We start from the raw sequence: 24,957 nt of genomic DNA on the forward strand, positions 1-24,957 counted from the left end.
ATTAATGATCCCGACTGTAATGCCATATTTTTTTACATAAGAAGGAGGAAACAATAATGTTTGCGGCTCACGGTATGTCATTTCCATGTACAGAACTCTTATTATTCAACTATGCCAAGGTAAATACAGTTCCCTCTCGACATGGCGTAAACACCTTGGGGACTCCCTTCTTTCCTAACCTATCTGAAATCTCATTGCACAATGCCGGCGAAGTTGCAACTCTCACTGGCCAATGCCAGCTAAGACGGCTAATAGGGGCAGGGCTCCCGCCGCCATATAATGCGCTGTTTTGGCGGCATAAGCTCAGAATCTTCCGACTGAACCAACAGCACAGCCAACCTGAGCAGCGAACACGGCGGCCTACGCCATGTCTCGTTCCCGTCTCTCAGGGAACCGAGGTTACGATAGTAACCGGAGACGTTTTCCATTCTATAGCACCTTTAAGCTCACCTTAAAATAATATGAAATCTTTAAAAATTACAGCACTGTAAAACCACAGACCAGCAATAAACTGTAAATTTATGATATTATGGATGTAAAAGTACAAGCCAGTAACGCCTGTGGAGTAATATGTTAGCGTAGCACACAATCGTTTACAGCTAGTCAGCTAACTGTGTTCTGTAGCATCTGCGCTGTGTTGCTAATCTTTTGGATCTAACTGTAATTATTTCAAACTTCCAAGTTCCAGGTTATAATATGCAAAAGTCTAAACATTAATCTCTTAATTTTACAGTAAGTAGTTTTCATAATTGATTCTGCTGTTTTTCTGTTTTTCACTCTGAAGCTGTTTTGACACAATCTGTATTGTACGAGTCACTATAGAAATAAAGATGACATTTAATTATTTTCCTGTGATCCTTAATCTTGGGTGGACCACAGACCACTGACATGACGACTCATTTCGCATGTTTAATGTCAAATATATACACTACTCATGTCTTTGAGGAGGGTTTTTCTGACAGACAGCAGCACAAGAACTGTGAGCGGCTCGTGACAGTCATGTGGTTTGTGGCGTTTCCTGTTTGAGAAGACAAAGCAGAGACACGGCTCATCTCAACTGAGATTTGTGTTCAGCTCTGTTCAGATGGAAGGTCTACACTGCATGAGGGACATTGTCGCTTTTTTCTTTTTAGTCCTGTGGACGACTTCAGACAGCAGTTCTCTTGGTATAGTAAGTACACTATCATCTCATAGCAGAAACATTCTTTAGAAATCATTTGATCAGAGGTTTATTATACCATTGCTCTCTTTTGATATTCACAGGTTGCCACATGTTATAAGTCTGGTAAGTGTAAAAGTACATCTTTCTTTCTTTCTTTTCCTTATTTGTTTATTTGTATATATTTATTTATTTTTTAGAGGATGACATACCTGAAGAACGGCTTAAGCACAATGATTTTAACCCTTCACCCTTACATGGGCTGACTGCGGAGCTGAATGAATCTCAGACTTCTGTCATTATAAGATGGTCCATTAATATTGATAGTAAGTTTTATTACTTATTTTTTCTCAATATTTTGTTCTCTGAGTGTAATCAGTCATACATCTGTATGTGTCTCTTTTCTTATTGCTGAATATATATTTCTTTCTGGAATTCACAAGAAATGGTCATTGTTGGGATTATGGGTGGCATTCACTTCTGAACATATTTCAGAAATGAAACACACCTTTAATAGACTAAGTCCACTGTGCTACACAACACAAAGCCTGGGAACTAAGATTCATTTGATGTACCTTATCATTTTAAAACACATTTGATGGAAAAAGTTTTGTATTATTATTTTTTTAAATGGCACTGGATGATTTTGTTAGTAAAAGCAATTGAGGCTTGATTGTATTATATGAGCTAAATATTAGCTTGACATTAGTCAGATTGCTTGTTACAAAATGTTTCTTCATTTGAGGTTTTGGTTTCACTTTATTTTGATGGTCCCTTTAACACATTCCATTGACTATAAGTAATGTTACATATGGAATGATTTTCCGGACTATTTTCAAAAGCAATTGCAAATTGTATTTTCAATTGCGTTTTCCACATGTGGGCGCATAAATTGTGACATAATCCAAATGCAATTGCAAATCTTGCATTAGCGTTTGCATTTCCGCTTTCGTAAACGCACAGTGACTGCCACATTTCAAATGAAAAGGCAAAGTCCATTTGTAATTGTATTTCCCATGTTTTACGAGTTATGAGCCGGTCATATTTAAATAGCAATATTAATTACCACATTTGCTTTTTCACTTTCTCTGCATCGCGCATGTAACCTGCCAAAACTCAAATGAAATCGCAACTCCTTTTGCATTTGAATTTCCGATGTGTACACTGAAAGCTGTCAATCATTGTGAGGGGGCGGGACTATACTAGGGGGCGTGTTTGTATTGGGAGGTGACGTCACTCACAGACGACCGTGCTTGAACGCTTTGATTAACGGAGGTAATCGGTAAAGGCTCCACTAAGAGAGAGAACAAGTTTTTGTTATGTTGAGTTCGTGATAAAAATAAGTCGTGATAACTAGAAAACAACTTTTGTTATGTCGAGATCACGAGAAAACAAGAAGGGAAAAAAATGCATGGCCGCTTAGATCTTCTGTAGTAATAGAGAGTGCATCACCTGCCTCAAGATCTTTTACTGTTATCACTCCGATTGAGGCACATAAACAAACAGACAGTGCAAATCTGCACGTATTTACCTATTTGCCACCTCTTATAATAGAGCTTTCGGCACGGTCGTCTGTGATTGACGTCACTTCTCAATACAAACACGCCCCCTATAGTTCCGCCCCCTCACAATGATTGACAGCTTTCAGTGTAGACATCGGAAATTCAAATGCAAAAGGAGTTGCGATTTCATTCGAGTTTTGGCAGGTTACATGCGCGATGCAGAGAAAGTGGAAAAGCAAATGTGGTAATTAATATTGCTATTTAAATATGACAGGCTCATAACTTGTAAAAATGGGAAATACAATTGAAAATGGACTTTGCCTTTTCATTTGAAATGTGGCAGTCACTGTGCGTTCACGAAAGCGGAAATGCAAACGCTAATGCAAGATTTGCAATTGCATTTGGATTATGTCACAATTTATGCGCCCACATGTGGAAAACGCAATTGAAAATACAATTTGCAATTGCTTTTGAAAATAGTCCGGAAAATCATTCCATACTTGCACCTACATTTCTACTGACTCTCATTAGAGTGTTAGTAGTGTATTAGTTGACTGGTAGGGTTAGGGTTAGATTAAGTTGACACGTTCTTGCAAAGTTACTTATAGTCAGTAGAATATCTGTTGGGAGACCAACACAATAAGGAGTTAGTAGATATGAAGCAGACAGTCTACTAATACTCTTATGAGAGTTTGTTGACATGTAGTTGCAACATTACTTAATGTCTACAGAATGTTCAAAAGGGACCATCAAAATAAAGTGTTACCGGTTTTTCATTATCAGATCATTGTAGGATGTCAGGTAGAATTCTGTGAAAACAAGCCTTGGGTTATCATTGGTCCTGTGACAGAGGTAGTTTTGGTGAGGGAGGAAGTGCTGCTCAAGATAACGACTGGCGTCCAGTTTGAGATGACAGAAGGACTGCAGATGAGACAGAGATTAGTTTATGATGTGTTGCTGAGTGTCATCAGATGCTGGGATCGACTTAAGCGTCCCAGCAGGGCCGTCAATAATGAGGCGAATGATGGGACACGGCATTGTTTTCAGAAAAATGTTCCTGTGGTAAAAATCTAAATGCCATGAAACTCTAGATGGCGCAGGCTGATGGGTTTTTTAACGTAACTGATAATATTCACAGCGTTAAATGACTTGGCACAAGCTAATTGGTTCATGTTGCCTACGCAGCCAATGAGCTTGTGGCTGTACATTTAAATGGCTGGTTAGTATTCACCTGAGCATTTGCAGTTCCTCTGAAAGCCTCCACCTTCCCCAGCTCCACCTGTATAGATCTGCTATTATTCTATATGCAGTATGTCTTTAACTCACAGCACCATATCGGCTAATGTATTGGCAGTAGCAATTTCTTGTACTTGCTTCGCAGCAGCAACATTTTACAACAACAGCAAAAACCAACAGTAGCAGCAGCGTAGCAGATCTATTCCGCCAAAGATCAAATACGTTAACATTGTCATATCTATTACCATGCTAAAATCTTCAGAGATTTGTAACAACTGAACTATATTATTCTCATATAGCTGCAATGACGTGCGACATTTACAAAGCAGATTTGTCTGTGTTTAATGAAATTGTAAAATTACACAGTAAATTACTTTACGTTGAAAAGTAACAAGTGATTAAACACTGCAGAATCATGAAAAAGAAAAGAGAAAGGCCTGATCAGACGGCGATTCCAGCTGATCGCATTAGTTGATGTGATGCGCATGAGACGCACAGACACACGTCAGATCACGCCGCACTACAAACATGAGTTCAGCAGACGGTTTGCAGCTAAGATGAAGTTTGTTTTACTGGCATCAGAGAGTGGACATCTTGCATTTCAGCTTTTCATGGTGTGTATTGTTTGTGTTGCATGGAAAGCCAGTGGGAATGACAAGGGGTTGTTTGCTGTTCTTTTGAAGATCTATGTTTTAAATGAGGCTATAAATTACAAATGTTAATAGTGAAAAGTAATTCACTAAATAATTTGAAGTTGTACATAAGTGTGAATTTGAACATTGTCTTCTTAGGCAGCATTCGCAGTCTTACTGGCACATGGATATCGCTTTATTTTGGAATGAATGAGACACATCACAGATGTCAATACCAGCCTCCATTTACCTTAGAGCAAATCAGCCTGACCGGTCAAGAACAGGTAAAGAAAGGACAGAAATGGTGAACTGAACTACTATTCATCAATGCCTTTACCCCAGCATCGCAGAATACAGGCTACACTCTAAAAACAATCGGTACAAATGCAGTAAAAATGTGAACAACTTTATAGAATAACCCTTTTTGTATTTTTACAGTTTTTTTTTTGTTTGTTTGTTTGGTTTACTTTTTTTTTTTTACAGTCTAAAACTATTAAACAAAATAAATAAATAAATAAGCCAGTAAAACCACCAGCAGCCATTTTCTGCCGAGTTAGCATAACCACACCGCTAGTAAACTCTGTTCTGATCCTTTAACATATACTGACAGCCACAGCTGGCCACATGATGAACCAGAGCTCATCACAGCTAACCTTTCCACAAGCTGAGGGAAAAACTAATATATAGAAGCTGCATGGTGTCATGGTAACACTATAATAATAATAAATTAAACATTCATTTAACCACATAAGATGTAACATAAACCCTAATGTACTGCATAACTGATCAGAAAAACCTAAGAAACAGTCATTAAAAAAAAAAAAAAAAAGTCACCCAGGGAATTCTGGGAATGCCATTCATTTTATTTTTCTTTGTAAATTATAAAACGACTTGTTCTTTTTTCTTCCAAAAACTGTTAATTCAACAGTATTTTAACATTTTAAATGTTCTCTTAGTTCCATTATAGTTTTTCCGCCATATATTAAGGGAACATACTGTTAACCAATTAAAAGTTTTCTTCTGTTTTACCATTAAAACTCATTTTGTTTTACAGCATAATTGATTCTGTGTCCTAATCTATTTCTTCTCTTGTTTGACAGTTATGGTTCAGTTTCACTGTGCCAAATATACCTGTTTGTCCTTCAGCCAGTTATGATGTAGCGGCCTATAATATTCCAACTCCATCAGACGAAGCAACAGAATATATAAAGCATGTCACAGCAGGTTAGAATGGCCACTCATTTTATCTTCTCTGTTCTATGTGGCAAGACTTTTGATTGTTTGATCTGTCTTATTAGAGACAGACAGGAATGCCACCAAATCTATGAGCTTCCACCCACTGTTTAAAGTTTCATTTGAGATCTACAGTTACTTCCTGAAATATTATGTACAGTATATACAAATAAGACCGGTGCTCGGACATGTAAAACATGCTGCCATGATGTTAGTTGTCCTCAAACCTGTAATATACCTCCTCGCTCATTATTCCCTATCTAGTGAATGTCATATAGTCCATTGCATTCACTTAACAGACACACACGTTCACTCTCACACCAACGAGTGATTTAGCGTCTTCAGTTCACCTGTTACATTTCTTTGGATTGAGGGGAAACCGGAGCAGCACAGGGTCAGCATGCAAACTCACTTCTAAGTGTGCTATTGTCAGTCCTCTGTCGTGTGTGTCATGTGTTCCCGCCTCTTGTGTCCATATTTGGTCTTGTTCCTGACCTTGTTAAGTGTGATTATTAGTTAAGTCTTGTCCAGCTGTGTTTTAGTCATTATCAGTAATTGTCATGTGTATTTAGTTCCTGCCTGTTTAGTTAGTTTTGGTCTGGTCTACTCGTTATTCCCCGGTGTTCCTGTCTGTGTCAGCCTTGCCTTGCCTTGCCTTGCCTTGCCTTGCCCTGCCTTGCCCTGCCTTGCCCTGATGTCCTCATTAAAGACTATTATTTTGAAGTTTATCCTCGTCTGCGTGTTCCTTGTTCCTCCCTGCTGTGTGCACCGTGACAGCTATGTGCATTATAAATGTGAATCATAATCACACTGTTCACTGTGGTTTCAGACATCAGTACAAAATGTCTGAAATAGTACACTACATATGGGGATGGGGCATTTGAGACACAGCTCTGCTGTCAAGGTATGCTTGTGATCGAGGTGGAAAGGTGATCTGTGAAAACTGATGAGTTAAATAACCACAGGTGTAAAATACTTGAGTAATTTTACTTGATTACATTTCTGGAGAAAAAAACAGTACTTTTTACTCCTTGCAGTTTTATTTCATCTTGAAAAGTACATTACATTTTTATTTTATCTTATGCACAATAAATATGGTAAACAGAAGTTCAAATGTGCGTGCTTTACATGAGAACCACTGATCATTGTTTTCATGCACATGCATTTCTACTTCAGTTGTGACTTTCATCAGATAAATGTCAGGCTTCAAACATTCACGATCAAATCTGAGGAAGCTTATTGAGGTAGCAAAGTTGTTTTTCTGTTTTGATAGAGCCATTAGCTGTGTAATATATTGGCAGAATTTTTTTTTTATTATTATTATTAAATGTTACACATCTCCAAAAAAAGATAATAAATAAATAAATTGTAATTTGTGTTTAGTGATGTTCTTACCAGGTGGATAAGTATTTATAATATGTCATTATATGACACACCGAGTAGCAATTAGGACTGTCAATGAATTTGTTAAAATCGTAATAATTACATGATTTGCTCATTAATCTAATTCGTCACAAATAATTATTTATCTATATTTGCTGAGGAAAAAAACTCTAAATGCCCCAAATAAACAATTAAAATTTTAATTATCCTTTTAGACCAGGGATCGGGAACACTGGTCTTGGAGGGTCAAGATCAGATGTTTATCTGTCCTGCAGAGTGTAGCTCCAAACCTGAAAAAATATACCTACCTGTATCCTGAAGACCTTGATTAGCTTGTTCAGGTGTGTTTGATTAGGGTTGGAGCTAAACTCTGCAGGGACACCTCCAGGATCCATGTTCCCCATCCCTGTTTTAGACGATGATGTTGAATAGACAACAAAAAAAAGTAGCCTTTCAAAACGTTAATGTTGTATGTTCTAATTCTATGACTCTCCTCATTAATTCAACACGTTATTGTATTCTGTCTGTCTGTTTTAGCCTCTGAATCACATCTTGCTATTCAAATAATAGTTTACACAAAAATTTAAAATTCTCTCATCATTTACTCATTCTCATGTCGTCCCAGATGTTTATGACTTTCTTTCTTCAGATGAACACAAGAAAAGATTTTTAGTCTGTATAATGTAAGGGGACAGGACCACTTCAGAAACCACACAAAGTGAACACGACGGTTAAGTTTAAAATATTGGTATTTGTATTTTTCGGATTTATCGTTTCACTTAAGACACTGATTCATTAACAGGGGTTGTATGAGTTACTGTCATATTCATTTTTAGATGTCCCATTCACTTGCATTATACAAAGAGAGATGTTTTTTTTTTTTTTTTTTAACTCTTAGTTTGTTTATCTGATAAATGAAAGTCATATATGATGGCATGAGGGTGGAAAGGATAGAGTTTAATTTAAATCCCTGTATTTGTGTGTGTGTGTGTGTGTGTGTGTGTTCCACTGTGCTGCATTTTAAATGTTGTTGTTGCACTAGATGTATGTGTTCGACCTGTGCATTTTGTTTTGTTTTTTCCTTTTAACAAAACTTCTGTATATCTGTTAGAAAAAAAAAAGTATGTTTTTGGCCAGATACTTGTACTTTTAATTGAGTAAAAGTTTCACTGAGTATCTGTACTTTCACTTGAGTAAAATTGAGTACTTTTTACACTTCTGTAAATAACCACAGCACACAGGATTTGAGGAATCATATCTGAACACAAACATGCAATAAAGTTTAATACTCACTGCTAGAGGCTTCATCAGACACTGTTCAACGTTTTGGTGACTGACTGTTCTCCTTCTGTTTGATTGATTTGCTAGCCGAAGTTCAGTGGAATGCTGACATTTATTCAGTGCTTCATGGGGATAAAATAGTGGTGAGCTTCAATACGAGCCTCGTGGCAGATAGACACAACATCCACCTGAGAAACGGAACACATCTACTAAAAACTGTTAAGGGGAGAGGGGTATGTTTCTCCTCAATATTTCATTTTATGCTAAAATGTATTCAAAGGACAAATCAACACTGCACAGCAGGCAATTAGGACAAAACTAAAAGAAATACTGTACTTAAATTAGATAAAACATTTAAATAAATGTGATAAATTTACTCGAGAAGCCATACTGCATAAGGTATTAAGTTAGTTAGTTAAGTCAGTGATGTATTTAAGACTTGATTTCAGAGAATGTATGTTTAATACAAGTGTATATTGCTTATACATTGCACTAGCAGAATCTTTTCACTTGCTTTAAGTATAAACAAGTAAAAAAATTAAAATAAACAAGCGGAAAAAAAATCTGCCGGTGCAGTCATTTTTTTCCCACATATTTGTTTCTTTGTCTTACAGGAATGCAAAGTAGAAAAGTGTGAAGTGGAACTGCAATACATGGGTCCCTGTGAAGACCTTATGATTGTGGTAACTATGAAATAAGACCTCATTTTTACCCAACTGATGTCTGTGATGCACATCATTATCTTCACAATAATATATGCTGACATATTTCAGTGGCTTGAAATTAATAGATGATTAAACAATTTAGATCATTTATTATATTATTATGAATGGCTGGAAATGTCACGGAAACATTGAGGTCATACACAATTCTTATACATGATTATACATATTCATTTTGTCAGTCAGTAGTTTTATTTAGTTTTCCAATACTAATATCGAAACTTCCTTGAAACAAGCAAACTATAGATATTAAAAGACTTCATTCCAGAGAAGATAAATTGAATTCATCGGGAAATCATAAATCTCACAAAATGTTGCTGGATATAGGTTGAAAAAAATGCCAGTGGAATAAGAACAATTAAATTTCATTTCAAAACATATTGTCTGTATGCAAACTGATCCAAAACTGAGACAAACATGATAGAAATAGCTATAAAATTGAATGAAGAAGGATTTTACTAACATTGGTCTGGTGTTTAACAGCAGATAGTGGCTGACTTTAAACACTGTCAGTCTCGAATTCATGGGAAAAGTCAAAAGGTGGTTTGTCTGAGTGAGTATCCTGTAATTCACCTCATTTCACTTGCTTCTCTGTTCAGAACAACTCTGTCCTTACTCTCGGGATGTTTTATTCCAGACAGATCTTCTTTGGACATTGGTGTTGGATGTGTGCTGGTGCTTCTCTTCGTGCTTCTATGTTGCTGCATCACCTGTAAGTGAAAAAGAAAAGGATTTAAAGGTGACATAAAATGGAAAACTGTATTTACCTTGGCATCGTTGAATAATAAGAGTTCTGTACATGGAAATGACATACCGTGAGCCGCAAACACCATTGTTTCCTCCTTATGTAAATCGTGAATGCAAAAGACCACTGAAAAATATGCAAATCAGAACATAACACCGACTGTGACCTAACATTTGGGATCACTAATAGTTATGCCCCCAATATTTGCATAAACCCACCCATGTTCTAGGCCAGCCGTACCATCAGAAGTGCTGCAGGTATTGTGAAGAAACAAGCGAGGACAACAGCGAAAATGGCAGATCATGGAAATAAATGTTATGTTCCAGGCTGTGCAGGGGATGTGAAGTGCAGGGATGGGTTGGTGTCTGTATTCAGAAGGGCACGGAAAGCAAATAACGCGAGCCACTAAAGGGACATGGTTAGCTCCTTGCTAGCAGTAGCCTCTTACATTACAGTACAAATTTCACTTACCACATAAACAGAGTAAGGAGAGACGACTGAGGATGATGGCGAATGTTTTTCAGATCCTGAGCACCACTGACAAGCATCTGATCTTGTAAAATGTGTGGTAAGTACTGCCACTCCATAGTAAACACAGTTCATGCGAATCTCGAAAGCGAAAATTAGTTTCAATGCCCAGAATATTAATAGTGGCTCCCTGATGCCCGCATTTTATTTACAGCATAATTACCCAACGATATAACTGCGCGAGAACGTATTGAAATATATATTTTCTCTGTGTTTTCTTCCTGCTGTGTGAGCGACTGAAATGAGCCGCACTGTGAAACAGCCAATCAGAGCAGAGCTCAACATTATTATTCATGACCCTTCCAAATACGCCAACAACAGACCATTTCATTCTAGGGAGAAATCCTAGGGTTGTAAATGCACATTGTGGCAGGGTGGAAGGATCACACGACAAGGAGAGCTCAAATAAATACCCCGGAGGGTGGATTTATTCACAAATGAAATGTGGGGAAGTGAAGGTAGGCTCGCTGAGGTGCTCTGGTGCTCTCCAAGTGAGTTTCGGTGCGTGGTGAATCGGTGCTGTGCCTGTGGCAGGGCTGGGTCGGTCACACGCTTGTTTCTGGAAATAAAGGAGAGGTAGCACGTTAGTTCTCAGCATCTATGAGATTCGTCTCCCCCCATTCCCCGGCCCCACGTGGCTTATCTAGCCGCGGGCAACGAGCGACAGGTGTGGCCGATCCAGCCGTGATGAGCTGGTGCAGGTGATTCGTGTCCGTCTCCAGGGCAACGCTGATGAGTCCTCGGGACGCTCGTCACACTCCCTCCCCCCTAAGCGTAGTCCTGGTCCTGGTGGAAACATAAGGTAATAACAAGGGGGAGACTGGGGGTGGGTGGGGAGTGACCCCTGACAGACCTGCGAATGCTGACCAGATCCGAGAGAGTCCGTCCGCGTTGGCGCTGGAGGCTCTGGCCCGATGGCGGACGACGAAGCAAAAGTCCTGGAGCGCGAGGAACCACCACGTCACCCTGGCGTTGGTGTCCTTGGCCCTAGCCATCCATTGGAGGGGCGCGTGGTCTGTCAGGAACGTAAATTTACGGCCCAGAATATGGTACCGCAGCTCTAGGACTGCCCATTTTATGGCCAGAGCCTCTTTCTCGACCGTCGCATAGTTCCTCTCGGCTGGCGTCAGCTTCCTGCTAATAAACAAGACGGGATGTTCCTCACCTTCCTGGACTTGCGACAGGACGGCTCCCAATCCCGTCTCGGAGACATCCGTCTGTAGCAGAAAGGGGCAGCCGAAATCGGGGGCGCGCAGGACCGGTTCCTCAGTCAGCACGCTCTTGATCCGCTGGAACGCCTCCTCCGCCTCGGGGCTCCAGATCACGCACTCAGGCTGCCCCTCCGAACTCCGGAGACTTCGTTGAGGCGCCGAAAGTCATTGCAGAAGCGGAGGGTGCCGTCCGGCTTCGGGACCAAGACGACTGGGCTGGACCACGGGCTGCGCGATGGTTCAATCACCCCTAACTTCAGCATCTGTTGAACCTCGTCCTCAATAGCCTGCCGACGAGCCTCTGGGATCCGGTAGGGCCGTTGCTTCACGATGACTCTGGGTGGCGTCTTGATGTCGTGTTGGAGGAGGTGAGTTCGCCCGGGGACTGCGGAGAACACATCCGAGAAATGACCGATCAGGTGCTGCAGCTCAGCATTTTGTGCCGCCGACAGTTCAGGGTTGGTATCCACCAGCACGGGCTCCACGGTGGCCAGGGCAACGGTCTGTTCCCTGGTCCCCACCCATTTCTTCAGCAGGTTCACGTGGTAGAATTGTTCAGGGCTCCGTCTTCCTGGTTGTCGCACTCGGTAGGTCACGGGCCCTACTTCCTCAACTACCATGTACGGCCCCCGCCAGGTGGCAGTGGGGACCAGTACCATTACTCGGTCGCCTGTCTGGAACTCCCGAGGCTGAGCTTCTCTGTTGTAATACCGCTGCTTGGCCTGCTGGGCTTTGGCCATATGTTCCCGGACTAATGGCGTAACACGGTCGATTCGCTGTCTCATCTCGGCGACATGCTCGACGAGGGAGCGGTGCGGGGTGGGCTGTTGGTGTTCCCACGCCTCTTTTGCCACATCGAGCAGTCCGCGAGGTTGTCGGCCGAAGAGGAGCTCAAACGGGGTAAAGCCGGTGGATGCCTGCGGGACTTCCCGTATACCAAACAGGACGTACGGCAGCATCTGGTCCCAGTCCCGCCTGTCCTCAGCTGCCACCCGCCGCAACATCTGCTTTAGTGTCTGGTTAAACCGCTCCACGAGCCCGTCCGTCTGGGGGTGGTATACGGTCGTCCGCAGCTGCTTTACCCAGAGCAAGCGGCAGAGGTCAGCCATTAGCTGGGACATAAACGGGGTTCCCTGATCGGTCAAGATCTCCGCCGGTATGCCAACCCGGCTGAAAAGCATGAAGAGCTCGTGGGCAATGTTTTTCGCGGTGGCTTTTCTTAGGGGAACGGCTTCCGGGTACCGGGTGGCATAGTCGACGACGACGAGGATGTGTTCGTGTCCCCGGGCTGACTTCGGTAACGCCCCACCAGATCCATCCCGATGCGCTCGAAGGGCACCTCTATGATGGGCAGCGGAATGAGCGGCATGGGGGAGGAGGCCTGGGGGAGGTCTTTTGGCAGACCGGACAGGCTTGGCAGAAGTGCTTTACTTCGGCCTCCAGGCCAGGCCAGTGGAATCGGTCCCGAATACGCTGCGTGGTGTTTGCCGCGCCGATATGTCCTGCCATCGGGTGCGCGTTGGCCAGCTGTGTGACCATCTCCGTCTTTGAGCAGGGTACCACAAGGAGCCTTTTTTCCTCCCCCCTCCTCTGGGCGACACAATAGAGCAGGCCATTCTCTATGACAAAATGTGGGAGAGGATGGGGTTTTGGCAGAAGATCTTTTCCGTCCATCACACAGACTTGTGACCAGCAGTGTTTCAGCCGCTCATCCTCGCGTTGGGCTCAGCCAAACGAGCCCCCTCCCGGTAGACATCAAAGAACACGTTAGCAGTATGGGAAGGGAACTCACCATCTCTCCCACTGTCGGAAGCCAAGAGAATGGGGCGGCGACGGGCCCTCCTCCCGGAGTTGTGCCCACGGCGACGCCCTTGCAAACTGGCGGGCTGTGTGGCGGCGGACAACAATGCCTCAAAGCCTGGCCAGTCTCGTCCTAGCAGCACGGCCACTGGCAAATCCTTGACGATGCCCACTTCGACGGGCCAAGATCCTGGAGCCGCCGAAACAGTCACGCGTCGAGTGGGTACCTGCTGCGTGTCCCAGTGCACACAGGTGATCGGCAACCGGGTCTTAGTCTCATGGCGAGGGGGTAAAATCCTTGCTTGGACGAGACTAACGGCGCTGCCTGAATCGAGCAACGCTCTGAATGGCCGGCCGTTAATCTTCACCTCGGCCTCTGGGGCACCCAGGGGAGGGTCTTGATGTAACACACAGCCTGCCAACCATGCGTGATCTTTCGGAGGAGAGGGCGCTGTGGGCATAGATTCGTCCCGTGGCTCGGGGCCCGCTGTCCTGCCTATTGGCCGCGAGATGCCCTCCCGCGCGCATTGCTCGGGGACCACCCTCCGGGTAAACAGCGGCACTCGCTCCCCAGCCTCGTGCCGATGGGCCGCCTCCGCCAGCTCGATTGGCTCTACCAGTTCCAGCGTGGTGGTGGGATTCCGCATGCCAACCGCCTGGCGGTGAGTCAAGTCAAGTCAAGTCACCTTTATTTATATAGCGCTTTTAACAATACAGATTGTGTCAAAGCACTTAACAGTATCAAATTGGAGGATAGAGTGTCAGTAATGATAAGTATAATGATAAGATTAAACACTCAATTTTCAGTTAAAGGCATTTCATTATTGAATTCAGAGATGTCATTGTCTAGCTCAGTTTAGTTTAAATAGTATCTGTGCAATCAAATCGGCGATAATCGCTAGAAATTAAGTGTCCCCAACTGAGCAAGCCAGAGGCGACAGGTAAGTGCGGGGTAAGGCTCGGAGGAGGCAATCAACAACAACACGTTCCGTTACCTGGGCAGCCGTGGGTACTCCATCCATAAGCCAGTGCTGTGCCAGCCGGGCGAGTTCGGCGGCTTGAGTTCGTGCAGGATGTCGAGGCTGATATATCCAGTCGTGGAACCACTGGGCTGCGCACACCGGCGAGAGACCTACTCGGGCCAGAATTTCCCGCTTCACGCTGTCATAGCTCTCTGCCACCTCCGTGGGCAGGCGGAAGAAAGCTCGTTGTGCTTCATCGGTGAGGAGAGGGGCCACTGTGCGAGCCCAGTCATCCGGGTCCCACTCTTCCGTGGTGGCGATGTTCTCGAACATCTGGAGGTAAGCTTCGACGTCGTCGTGGGCGGTCTTTTTCAGCAACAGTTGGGCAGCCTGTCTCCGGGGATCTGGTAACGGAACGCGCTGGCGGGCGGCCATGTGGAGGTCCACGAGTCCCTGCTCAACCTGGCCCTGGCGGGTGGCAAGATGTTCCACAATTTGCTGTTGGCGCAGGCTGACCTCCGTCAGCTGCCTGAGGAGTTCTTCCATCCTTTGGGGAGGAGTAGCCGCCTTTCGAGGAGAATGGAAAACAAGTGTTCGCTGAGTGAAAAGGAGATCGCTTGTCTGTGAAAATTTCCACTAATCTGCCCGCATTCTCCACCAGTGTGGCAGGGTGGAAGGATCACATGACAATGAGAGCTCAAATAAATACCCCGGAGGGTGGATTTATTCACAAATGAAATGTGGGGAAGTGAAGGTAGGCTCACTGAGGTGCTCTGGTGCTCTCCAAGTGAGTTCCGGTGCGTGGTGAATCGGTGCTGTGCCTGTGGCAGGGCTGGGTCGGTCACACGCTTGTTTCTGGAAATAAAGGAGAGGTAGCACGTTAGTTCTCAGCATCTATGAGATTCGTCTCCCCCCATTCCCCGGCCCCACGTGGCTTATCTAGGTGTGGCCGATCCAGTCGTGATGAGCTGGTGCAGGTGATTTGTGTCCGTCTCCAGGGCAACGCTGATGAGTCCTCGGGACGCTCCTCACAACATGTAAAACCGTTTCTGGAGATTTTTTGCCCTTACCTAAGCCAAATACCTTCTATGTAGACATCAGAGAACAATTTCAAATATTGTATCAATGCATTCTATGGCACCTTTAATACTTGCTTTCAAATTTTACACCTTTACACACATGAATGTGGTCAGTAATCATTGATATGAGATATTGTGCACATCTCTCCTGCTGTGTGAAGCTAGTTGAACAAATAGTTTCAGAGTAGGTTTAGAGTTGACACACAGTGTTCGATTTAGACGTTCTCCAGAGTTTAAGATGAACTGGAGCTTGTGCATGTGAAAGTGTGACATCTACAGCGAACAACCATGACATGAAACCTGGAGAGCATCCGTTTGATTCACTTCTCTGCTGAAGATTAAGCGATCATTATGAAAGATATCATGAGTGTAAATGCATTTACAAACCATTGCTGTGAAAGTTTGAGAAGGCAGGTGAATGATAATAATTGACTAGATCAAAAGTGAATCACCTGAATTTAAAGCAGGGTTCCTACCCATTTTCAATTTTAAAATTCCATACTTTTCCAGACTCAAATTTCCAAACCTCTCAGTTGATTTTCAGACCATATTTAACATAAATGGTTCATAGAGCATTATTTTCAGCTTTATATTTGGTATACAGTAGAGTCATCTGTAAATATTTTTTTTTCATTGATTTTCCCAAAGTGGCAACATACAGAGTCCCTAAAATAAAAAATAAAAATAAACAAACAAACAAACAAAACAGACTTTTACATGCACACAAGAAACCCTCGAGAAACTATTCACATGCGCATGGGATTTTTTTGCATGCTTATGCATTACAATTTCTAGTTTTATATAACCTATTTCCTTTGTGCATCACTATGAATAAAACAAGAGCATGGTTGCACATGAATTAACAGAGATCTTTGCTCAAAATTAGTCTTTTCTTATTGTATTACCTCTAATAATTTGCCAAGTTTAAGGGTCTATAAAAAAAGACTGGTACTGTAAAAAGTGTTTAAAATTTGGCTTTCATTAAGGCAGTATACAATATTTCAAGGCCTTAGGTCTCTTTAATGCATATTCTGTGGCGGCCAAGACACCACACCGTGAAATGAGCTGATGGCACAGTAGCATTGTCCTATATGCGAAGTTTAATGGTTTCTCGTGCGCACATAAAAGTGTTTATATTTTTTATTTTTGCAAAGGTCCTTGAGGCTATGTAATATGGTGCTAAGAATCTTGTGAGAAGAAACCAAAAATGCTTAAAACCTGCATTTCACATAATCAAGATGTGCACATTTGACAATCACTAAACTGAATCACGAAACTGCTGCCATGAAATCTCACTTCTTGTACAATAAATCTATTTTCATTAAATTCTTAATTTTCTATTATAAAAAGTAAATAGGGGCAAAAGTCTGGAAACACAAAATTTTTCCATACTCCGTTTTCTTTTGATCTACTTAAATCAAATTCCATACTTTTCTAAACCGTGTAGGAACCCTGTTAAGTAATAATTTATATAGCTTGAACAAAGAGCATGTAATCTTATTTATTTTAAAAGCTTTATATTCTCTAAAAGTTTTATAATGTAAATATTTATTTGAATTTAAATTAAAAGTTTAATATTAATCATCAAATATATAATTCTTAATGTGTAATGCCATAATATTTAACTGATATAAAATAAATATAATACAAAATTAGCAGCAGATTTAGTCTTAAATTATGTCACTGTGAAGTGCTTTAATTTGGTGCAGGAGATACAGGTGCAGTGACTTGTTTCAATTAGATCAATCCACCTTCATGAGGCTGAAAAAGCAGAGTTTGCTCAAACTAAACTCAAACTTACCCAAGCTGTCACTGAAACCGGTTTTGTGCAACAGGCCTCTGGACACATTCTGCAGAAACAATACAAGTACAATACAATACAACACAATGTTTATTTATAGAGCACATTTAAAAACAACCGAAGTCGACCAAAGTGCTGCACAGAGTTTGCAAAATAAAAGATGAGGATGAGGTTGAGCAAAACAGAGAATCACTGCACAACAAGTCAAGGAATATTGAATGCCATGGAAAAGAAATAAGATTTTAGAGTAGACTTAAAAATTGATAAGGTTGAGGCAAACCAAACAACAACAACAAAAAAAGCTCAATCACCCCTGTTTTTTTAGTCTTGCCCTGGGAACTTGCAGTAAAACACACTGTAAAAAAAATGACCGTGAATTTAGTGGTAAAATGCTACAGTAAACACTTGTTAAATGGTTAACTGTAAGTTCCCCTACTATATAAGGTGAAAAACTGTATTGGACATTGCAACGGTAGTATACCGTTTTTGGAAGTGAAAAAGAACATATAATTTACAGTGAATAACCATAATTTGACATTCCCAGAATTCCCGTGTTACATTTCAATTTTTGTTTTGTTTTGTTGTTGAAATAACTATGTTTCTTCTTAGTTTCTTTTTCTTATCAGTTGTGTACATTAGGGTTGTATGTTACATCTAATTAATAATTATTGCATTACTTCAGTTTCATGTGTGTTACCATGATGGTGATTAGTGTTTGTGAATGACACTGTGCACCTTCTATATATGTTTTAATATTTAAAAGCTGCTTGTGATAGGCTTTGGTTCGCCATGTGACTTTCTCATCACCACCTGCTTTTGGTGGTTATCAGTGTATCACAAAGGTACAAAACAGATTTCAGTACTTCAATAGGTTGGTATATTAACATTATATCAGTTAATGAAATTACGGTATTGAAATGTAAATTTAAAATGTTGCTACTCTATTTTTTATTCTGGCAACCACAGCTGCCGTTTTTTTACCATACATTTTATGGAATTTCTTTTACAGTGCAGCATTGGCAGATATGAGTGATCTTGACTGAATGTATGGATGCAACAAATCAGATGGAGAGATTTATAGACAAACAGTAAAATTTTAAAATCGATTCTATATTTGACTGACAGCCAGTGCAATGAGATCAAAACTGGTGTGATAGACTCATGTTTACGCTTTCCACAAAGGAGCCGAGCCACTGCTTTCTGAACCAACTGCAGACGTGAAACACATGACTGAGGAAGACCGATCGAATCCAGTCGAGAGCAGTGTGTTAGTATGTTCCTGTGATCTCTCTCTCAGATCGGATCTTCTGGCGGGCTCGTGGCTCGAGGCGTGCTGGGTCCGTGCGAGCGCTGCTCGTGTACCCTGCAGTAGACGGTGTGTTCCAGCACTCTGTGATGCTGCTAGCTGAACATCTGCAGAGTCGTGGCGGTGTAAGCGTCGTCATCGACGTGTGGGAGAGAGGAAGTCTAGCAGAACAAGGGCCGCTCCGCTGGCTCAACTTGCAGGCCGACCTCGCCAAGAGAGTCCTCATCGTCTCACCACCTCCACGCTCACAAACTGGTAACAAAGTTGGTTTTTAGCACCAATGCAACACTTGCACCAGAATTCAGCCCTTTTATTTTTTTAAAGAAATCTTATTTTTGCCACCTCAGGTCTATCTCCTAAACCAGGGGTTCTCAACTCTGGCCCACGAGGTCCACTTTCCTGCAGAGTTTAGCTCCAACCCTAATCAAACACACCTGAACAAGTTAATCAAGGTCTTCAGAATTACTAGAAAGTTACAGGCAGGCGAGTTTGATCAAGGTTGGAGCTAAACTCTGCAGGAAAGTGGAACCCGAGGGCCAGACTTAAACCATACTAGATGCTAATAGCACCTTTTGTTTTGTGCAAAGAAATCTGAATACTTCTTTCTCTCTCATTCTTTCATCATGAAATACACTATATTGCCAAAAGTATTGGGTCACCCTCTTCTAATGAACAGGTTTGACTACTTTTTAGTAATTTCCATGAGTACAAATCTTAATGTTTAAGCATAATGATATTCTAGGGAATTGTGTGCTTCTAATTTTATAGCAACAGTTTAGACAGGACCCTTTTCTTTTCTCACCAATGACTTGTACATACGCTATACGGACAAACGTATTGGGACACCCCCTTCTTTAGAACAGAAAAAGGCACTTCCAAAACTGTGGCAACAAAGATGAAACATAACTCATGTATTTAAAAATTGTTTTTCCATCTCTGTTGCAACCGTTTTGAAGTGTATAAAATGACTGTATCCCATATGTACAAGTCATTGGTGTTTGTGATTCTGGTGTTTTTGGCTCAAGATCTGCATTTAAAGTCACACCAGAGGTGTTCAGACCAGTCAAGTTCTTCCACACTGACTCAATCAATCATTTTTTTTTTTTAACCTTGCCTTATACACAGAGGCATTGTCATGTTAGAAATGAAAGGGTCCTGTCCAAACTGTTGCTTTAAAATTAGAAGCACACAATTCCTAGAATATCATTATATGCTTAAACATTAACCCCCGGTTTCACAAACAAGGCTTAAGCCTAGTCCTAGACTAAAATGTAAGTCTGAGCTGTTTCAACTGAAAGAAACTTGCAATGACTGATCTTAAAATATATCAGTGTCTTTGTTTTGTCTCAAGATGCACACCAGTAATGTTTTTCCTAAGCACGTTTATAAAAATTACTTAAATGTCCTAATTGAACTATGGCCTAATCCCGGTTTAGTCTAAACCCTGTCTGTGAAACCAGGCCTAAGATGTGTACTCATGGAAATTAAGTCAAGTCATCTTTATTTATATAGCGCTTTTAACAATACAGATTGTGTCAAAGCACTTAACAGTATCAAATTGGAAGATTTGAGTGTCAGTAATGTATAATGATAAGATTAAACACTCAATTTTCTAAATTTTCAGTCAAAGGCATTTCATTACTGAATTCAGAGATGTCATTGTCTAGCTCAGTTTAGTTTAAATAGTATCTGTTCAACCAAATCGACGATAATCGTTAGAAATTAAGTGTCCCCAACTGAGCAAGCCAGAGGCGACAGCGGCAAGGAACCAAAACTCCCTCTGAGACAGAATGGAGAAAAACACCTTGGGAGAAACCAGGCTCAGTCAGGGGGCCAGAAATTACGAAAGTAGTCAAACCTGTTCATTAGAAGGGGGTGTCCTGGGTAAGTCTGAAATCCTGGTCTGATTTGTGTTCTCATCGAGAGTTCTTGTTATAGTAATACATCTTTTGCATGGTTGATTTTTTTTTATACGTTTGCATTTTAGAAACAACATACAGATAGTAAAAGTTTATTTTAATTTTAATATATGCCAAACTTGGGTTTCTATGTTTTCCAATTCTAAAACACTGTGTAAAATGTGATTGAGGATATACAGACTGGTTGAAATAACAATGGAAAACATCCTGTCGATTATATCAATAACAAGTCAGGGATGCTCAGATGACAGTTTTCTAAGAATTACCTATTTGTTTGTGTCTCAATCAGTATAAGACAATTATTGATAGACTCATTTGTCATATACAGAAAAGATACTGAAAATGCTTGTTTTGCTCACTTTAATTTTATACTCCATTTTAAACATTGGCAACACTTTATTTTGATGGTCCCTTTTGAGCATTCTGTTGACAACAAGTAACGCTCTGCACCAACATGTCATAAGAGTATTAGTAGACTGTCTGCTTCTACTCTGCTAAATCTTTATTGTGATAGTCTCCCAGCAGACTGACTATAAGTAACTTTGCAAGAACGTGTCAACTTAATCTAACCCTAACCCTACCAGTCTACTAATACACTACTAACACTAATGAGAGTTAGTAGATATGTAGGTGCAACGTTACTTATAGTCAACAGAATGTGTTAAAGGGACCATCAAAATAAAGTGAAACCTAAACATTTTACTAACTAGAAGTAACTTTGCAACTATATAAACTACAGTAACTCTCATTTGTGCATTAGACTGCTGCTTGACATGCACTTGCAAACTTGCTTATAGTCAGTAGAATGTATTTTGGGGAAACCATCAAATTAAAGTGTTAGCAGATGTGACACAGTTCGTAGATCGGGAAGAAGGAGGCGGGAACCAGCGAACATTTAAACAAAGTTTTAATAAAATAAACAAACATAAAAGTAAAGCGGCAGCCCCTCACGGACGACTGCCGCACATAAAATACAAAATAAAAGTCCAGGCCTGGTCCTCTCTCGTCTTCCACTGTCGTCACTCCTCCTTTTATCCTTCTGGAGCTCCTCCGTGGGACTCGAGACCGGCGAGTGGCCCAGGTGTCGCTCATTATCATTAACTCCACCGGCCTCGCTCCGTTCCCACGGCTCTCGGCCCCGCCCCACTCGCCACAGCAGATTTTAAGCAGACAGTCATAATTACTCAACAGTTCTAAAGTGGACTATCAAATAAAGTGTTAACTTTTTTCTTTGCAGACTACCTTACATCCAAACTAACTCCTGGCGTGCCTGATGACACTGTTTCAGCTTCCGCCAGCAGTCTTTTTGCCCTGACCCTCAACCTAGTTACCGGTGCTGCCCATGACCCGCATGGCCGGGACAAGTTCTGGGTCATCAACCTGGACCATGATGAGAAGAGCGTACAGCCCGAACTCAGAGGCTGCAGGACGTTCGGTCTGCCGAGAGACTTGAAGAAGCTCCACAGGCAGCTGTTGAGTGGAGCAGTCCAGAGTAGAGGGCTGCATTGGGTTTGGGCTCCCGCGGGACCCAACGCAAATCTCGCAGGAGCGGGCGGTTTTACCTTTGCTGGGAAGTCAGAAATTTTCGCGGGAGACCCGCAGGGAACGGTGGGATTTGATGTGTAATAGAAATGGAGTCAACACATTAAGTTGAGAAGAAAATTAAAGCGGCTGTTTACATGACAAAAGCAAAGCAAGGCAAAGTCAGACATCTGGAAACAATTCTCAGTTGTCACTGAAAAAAATGGGAAAGAGTTAAACTTCGTAAGTTGCGATAAATGTGCACAAGGACATAAATCTGGCACCTCTGCCCTGAGGCAACATACCTATTTTCTAAGTTCTATGTGTTTATTTACTTAAGTTAGTTATTTCATACTTTGTTTTGGCTTATTTAGCATACTTAAACTGTTTGTTAACAGTTAAGGTCATTGCACACTGAGTCCGAATTTTTTGCGTGCGTTTTTCCGATTTTTCGTATTCCTCATCCTTTCCTATCAAAATGCATGCTACAAATGTGAAAATGCAGAAACTCGAACCTGATCCGATTTATTTTTTAATGAAGGACGAAAGTTTCGGAGGCAGTGTGTGACAATGTGAGGTTGTATTTATTTTTTAACATGCGAAAATTTCGGACTGGCTGTGAAATGACCTTTAAACAGTTTGTTTAGTAAATCGTTTGGTGCTTCTGTATCAAGCAGTAGGCTACTTTTAAAAACTGAGGTACTGCTATTTGTGCTTTTGTTTTAACGGTTAATGTTTAATAACGCTAATAAAAAAATACCCAATGTTTTTGTCAGGTGTGGTGCTTTGGTTTAGCATTACTTCATCTTATTTAAACGCAGTCATGTTTAAATCCTGCTATTCTGGATGATAAGTTGAACGAATATTTGAGTATTTGTGTAGCCAACATTTTTTTACAAGCTCTGAGAGAAAGTACGCGGAGCGGACACAAACATTGCGGGCGCGGGCGGGAGTGGAACACGCAGGTTGCGGGAGCGGGCGGTCCTGGTCAGAAATTCAGCGGGAGCGGGCGGGGGCGGGTTTAAGAAAACAGTCCCGCACAGGGCTCTAGTCCAGAGCCCAGCGCTGCCGTGATGCTTCAGGTCCTTCTACTGCAAAAACACCTTGGAGCAGCTGGAAATGAACACAGACTTCCCGTCCTGTGCATGTCAGACTGAATCCAACAGCCTGGACAAAAATCCTCATCTCTTGTCATAATAAGTGACTTTGTGTTTATTTATCTTTACCAGAATCAGAATGAGCTTTATTGCCAGGTATGTTTAAACATACTGTATGAGGAATTTGTTTTGGTGACAGAAGCTCCACAGTGCAACAGAATGACAGCAACAAGACAAGACACAGATAATAAAGATAATAATGTACAAATATACAAAATAGACAAGGTACAAAATAGCAAAAACACAATATACAAAATAGACAATTTAGTATGTACAGGTATGTTAGGTGCAAATTTGAAATGTAAATAAGTATGTGTGTTAAATAAATAAATGTATTATAGCGTTGTGTGTTCCACGTTTATTGTCAAGTGTTCATGAGATGGATTGCCTGAGGGAAGAAACTGTACCTGTGCTGGTCGTTCTGGTGCTCAGAGCTCTGTAGCGTCGACCAGACGGTAACAGTTCAAAGAGCGAGTGTGCTGGATGTGAGGGGTCCAGAGTGATTTTGCCAGCCCTTTTGCTCACTCTGGATAAGTACAGTTCTTGGAGAGTGGGGAGGGTTGTACCAATGATTCGCTCAGCAGTCCGGACTACCCTCTGTAGTCTTCTGAGGTCAGATTTGGTAGCTGAGCTGAACCAGACAGTTATTGAAGTTCAGAGGACAGATTCAATGATGGCGGAGTAGAACTGTTTCAGCAGCTCCTGTGGCAGGTTGAACTTCCTCAGCTGGTGAAGGAAGTACAACCTCTGCTGGGCCTTTTTGACAATAGAGTCTATGTGAATGTCCCACTTCAGGTCCTGGGAGATTGTGGTGCCCAGGAATCTGAATGACTCCACTGCAGTCACAGTGCTGTTCATGATGGTGAGTGGGGGGAGTGCAGGGGGGTTTCTCCTGAAGTCCACGGCCATCTCCACAGTTTTGAGCGTGTTCAGCTACAGGTTGTTAAGACTGCACAAGACAGCCAGCTCTTTAACCTCTTTAACCTTTAACTTGAGTTTTATTGATACAAATATACTGCACTGCTTTTTCTAAATTTATTACTTCATTTTTTTGTTTTCTCTTTTTGGATATCTGTTATTTTCAGTGAGTTACTTCGTGAGTTGGGGGTAAAATGAGATGTGACTCATTTTTTTAAAGTGTTAATTTTGCTTAAAAGCTTACATTAAAATAATATATACAGTGTATATACACTATATACAATTATTATATTACAATATTATTTCATTACAATACAAAATAATATATTACAGTGAGAATATTTGTTGAGAATTTAAACATTTAGAATGTTATTTTAAATATAACATTCATTTTGCAGATCAGCATCAGAATGACGAAATCTGCTTTTATTTGTATTCTGAGTTTATCTGGTTTGCAGTGACCTCTGCCTGCAGTTCTTGTGTTGCTTTGTTTAGTGTGATGTGTGACCACTTCACCAAACATATGATCTCCTGCACATATATTGATAGAAGGCATAACTGATCCATCTCTTCATGGTTAAATAAAGGAGAGCTCTTCCTTACTTGAGCTGTGCCTATGGAAGCATTCTCACACTGGAATAGAGGAAGCTAATGATGGTCTGCTTACTCAAATAAAACATCACAGAACCTGCTGAGCGACCGCTACAGGCTAAAGGTCAGGCGGCTAACCACAACACTTCTGCAAACATGCGTCACAAACGAACAGCTGAATCCGTTTCTTGCTCCCTTTGGATTCTGGGTTCACTTTCATTCACACATTCAACTTGCGCTTCTGAAGTGACTTACTCGGGGTCAAGTTACT

At 41.5% G+C, this 24,957-nt stretch overlaps 1 protein-coding gene across 3 annotated transcripts; it reads left to right on the plus strand.

The window, feature by feature from the left end:
• Positions 1-902: 902 nt before the first annotated feature.
• Positions 903-24,957, plus strand: LOC131546219 (interleukin-17 receptor B). 3 transcript variants are annotated; one of them, XM_058785620.1, is made up of 11 exons: positions 903-1,171; positions 1,264-1,285; positions 1,360-1,485; positions 4,689-4,813; positions 5,630-5,753; positions 8,514-8,659; positions 9,041-9,109; positions 9,632-9,701; positions 9,786-9,860; positions 18,572-18,835; positions 21,737-24,957. In XM_058785620.1, exons 1-11 carry the CDS (start codon positions 1,085-1,087, stop codon positions 22,123-22,125), a joined length of 1,497 nt encoding a protein of 498 aa, XP_058641603.1. In that variant the 5' UTR covers positions 903-1,084; the 3' UTR covers positions 22,126-24,957. The 3 variants fall into 3 exon arrangements, with proteins under 3 accessions (XP_058641603.1, XP_058641604.1, XP_058641605.1); XM_058785621.1 differs by lacking the exons at positions 903-1,171; positions 1,264-1,285; positions 1,360-1,485 and adding an exon at positions 2,574-2,905; XM_058785622.1 differs by lacking the exons at positions 903-1,171; positions 1,264-1,285; positions 1,360-1,485 and adding an exon at positions 4,244-4,511.

The sequence above is a fragment of the Onychostoma macrolepis genome, chromosome 08 (assembly GCF_012432095.1).
Source record: "Onychostoma macrolepis isolate SWU-2019 chromosome 08, ASM1243209v1, whole genome shotgun sequence".
NCBI lineage: Eukaryota > Metazoa > Chordata > Actinopteri > Cypriniformes > Cyprinidae > Onychostoma > Onychostoma macrolepis.

Bases quoted from the DNA above. Each gene is read 5' to 3' on its own strand.
- LOC131546219 (XM_058785620.1), top strand. From the start codon at position 1,085: ATGGAAGGTCTACACTGCATGAGGGACATTGTCGCTTTTTTCTTTTTA. The intron at 1,172-1,263 runs GTAAGTACACTA...TGATATTCACAG, and splicing joins ACAGCAGTTCTCTTGGTATA to GTTGCCACATGTTATAAGTC. The intron at 9,110-9,631 runs GTAACTATGAAA...GGTGTTTAACAG, and splicing joins GTGAAGACCTTATGATTGTG to CAGATAGTGGCTGACTTTAA.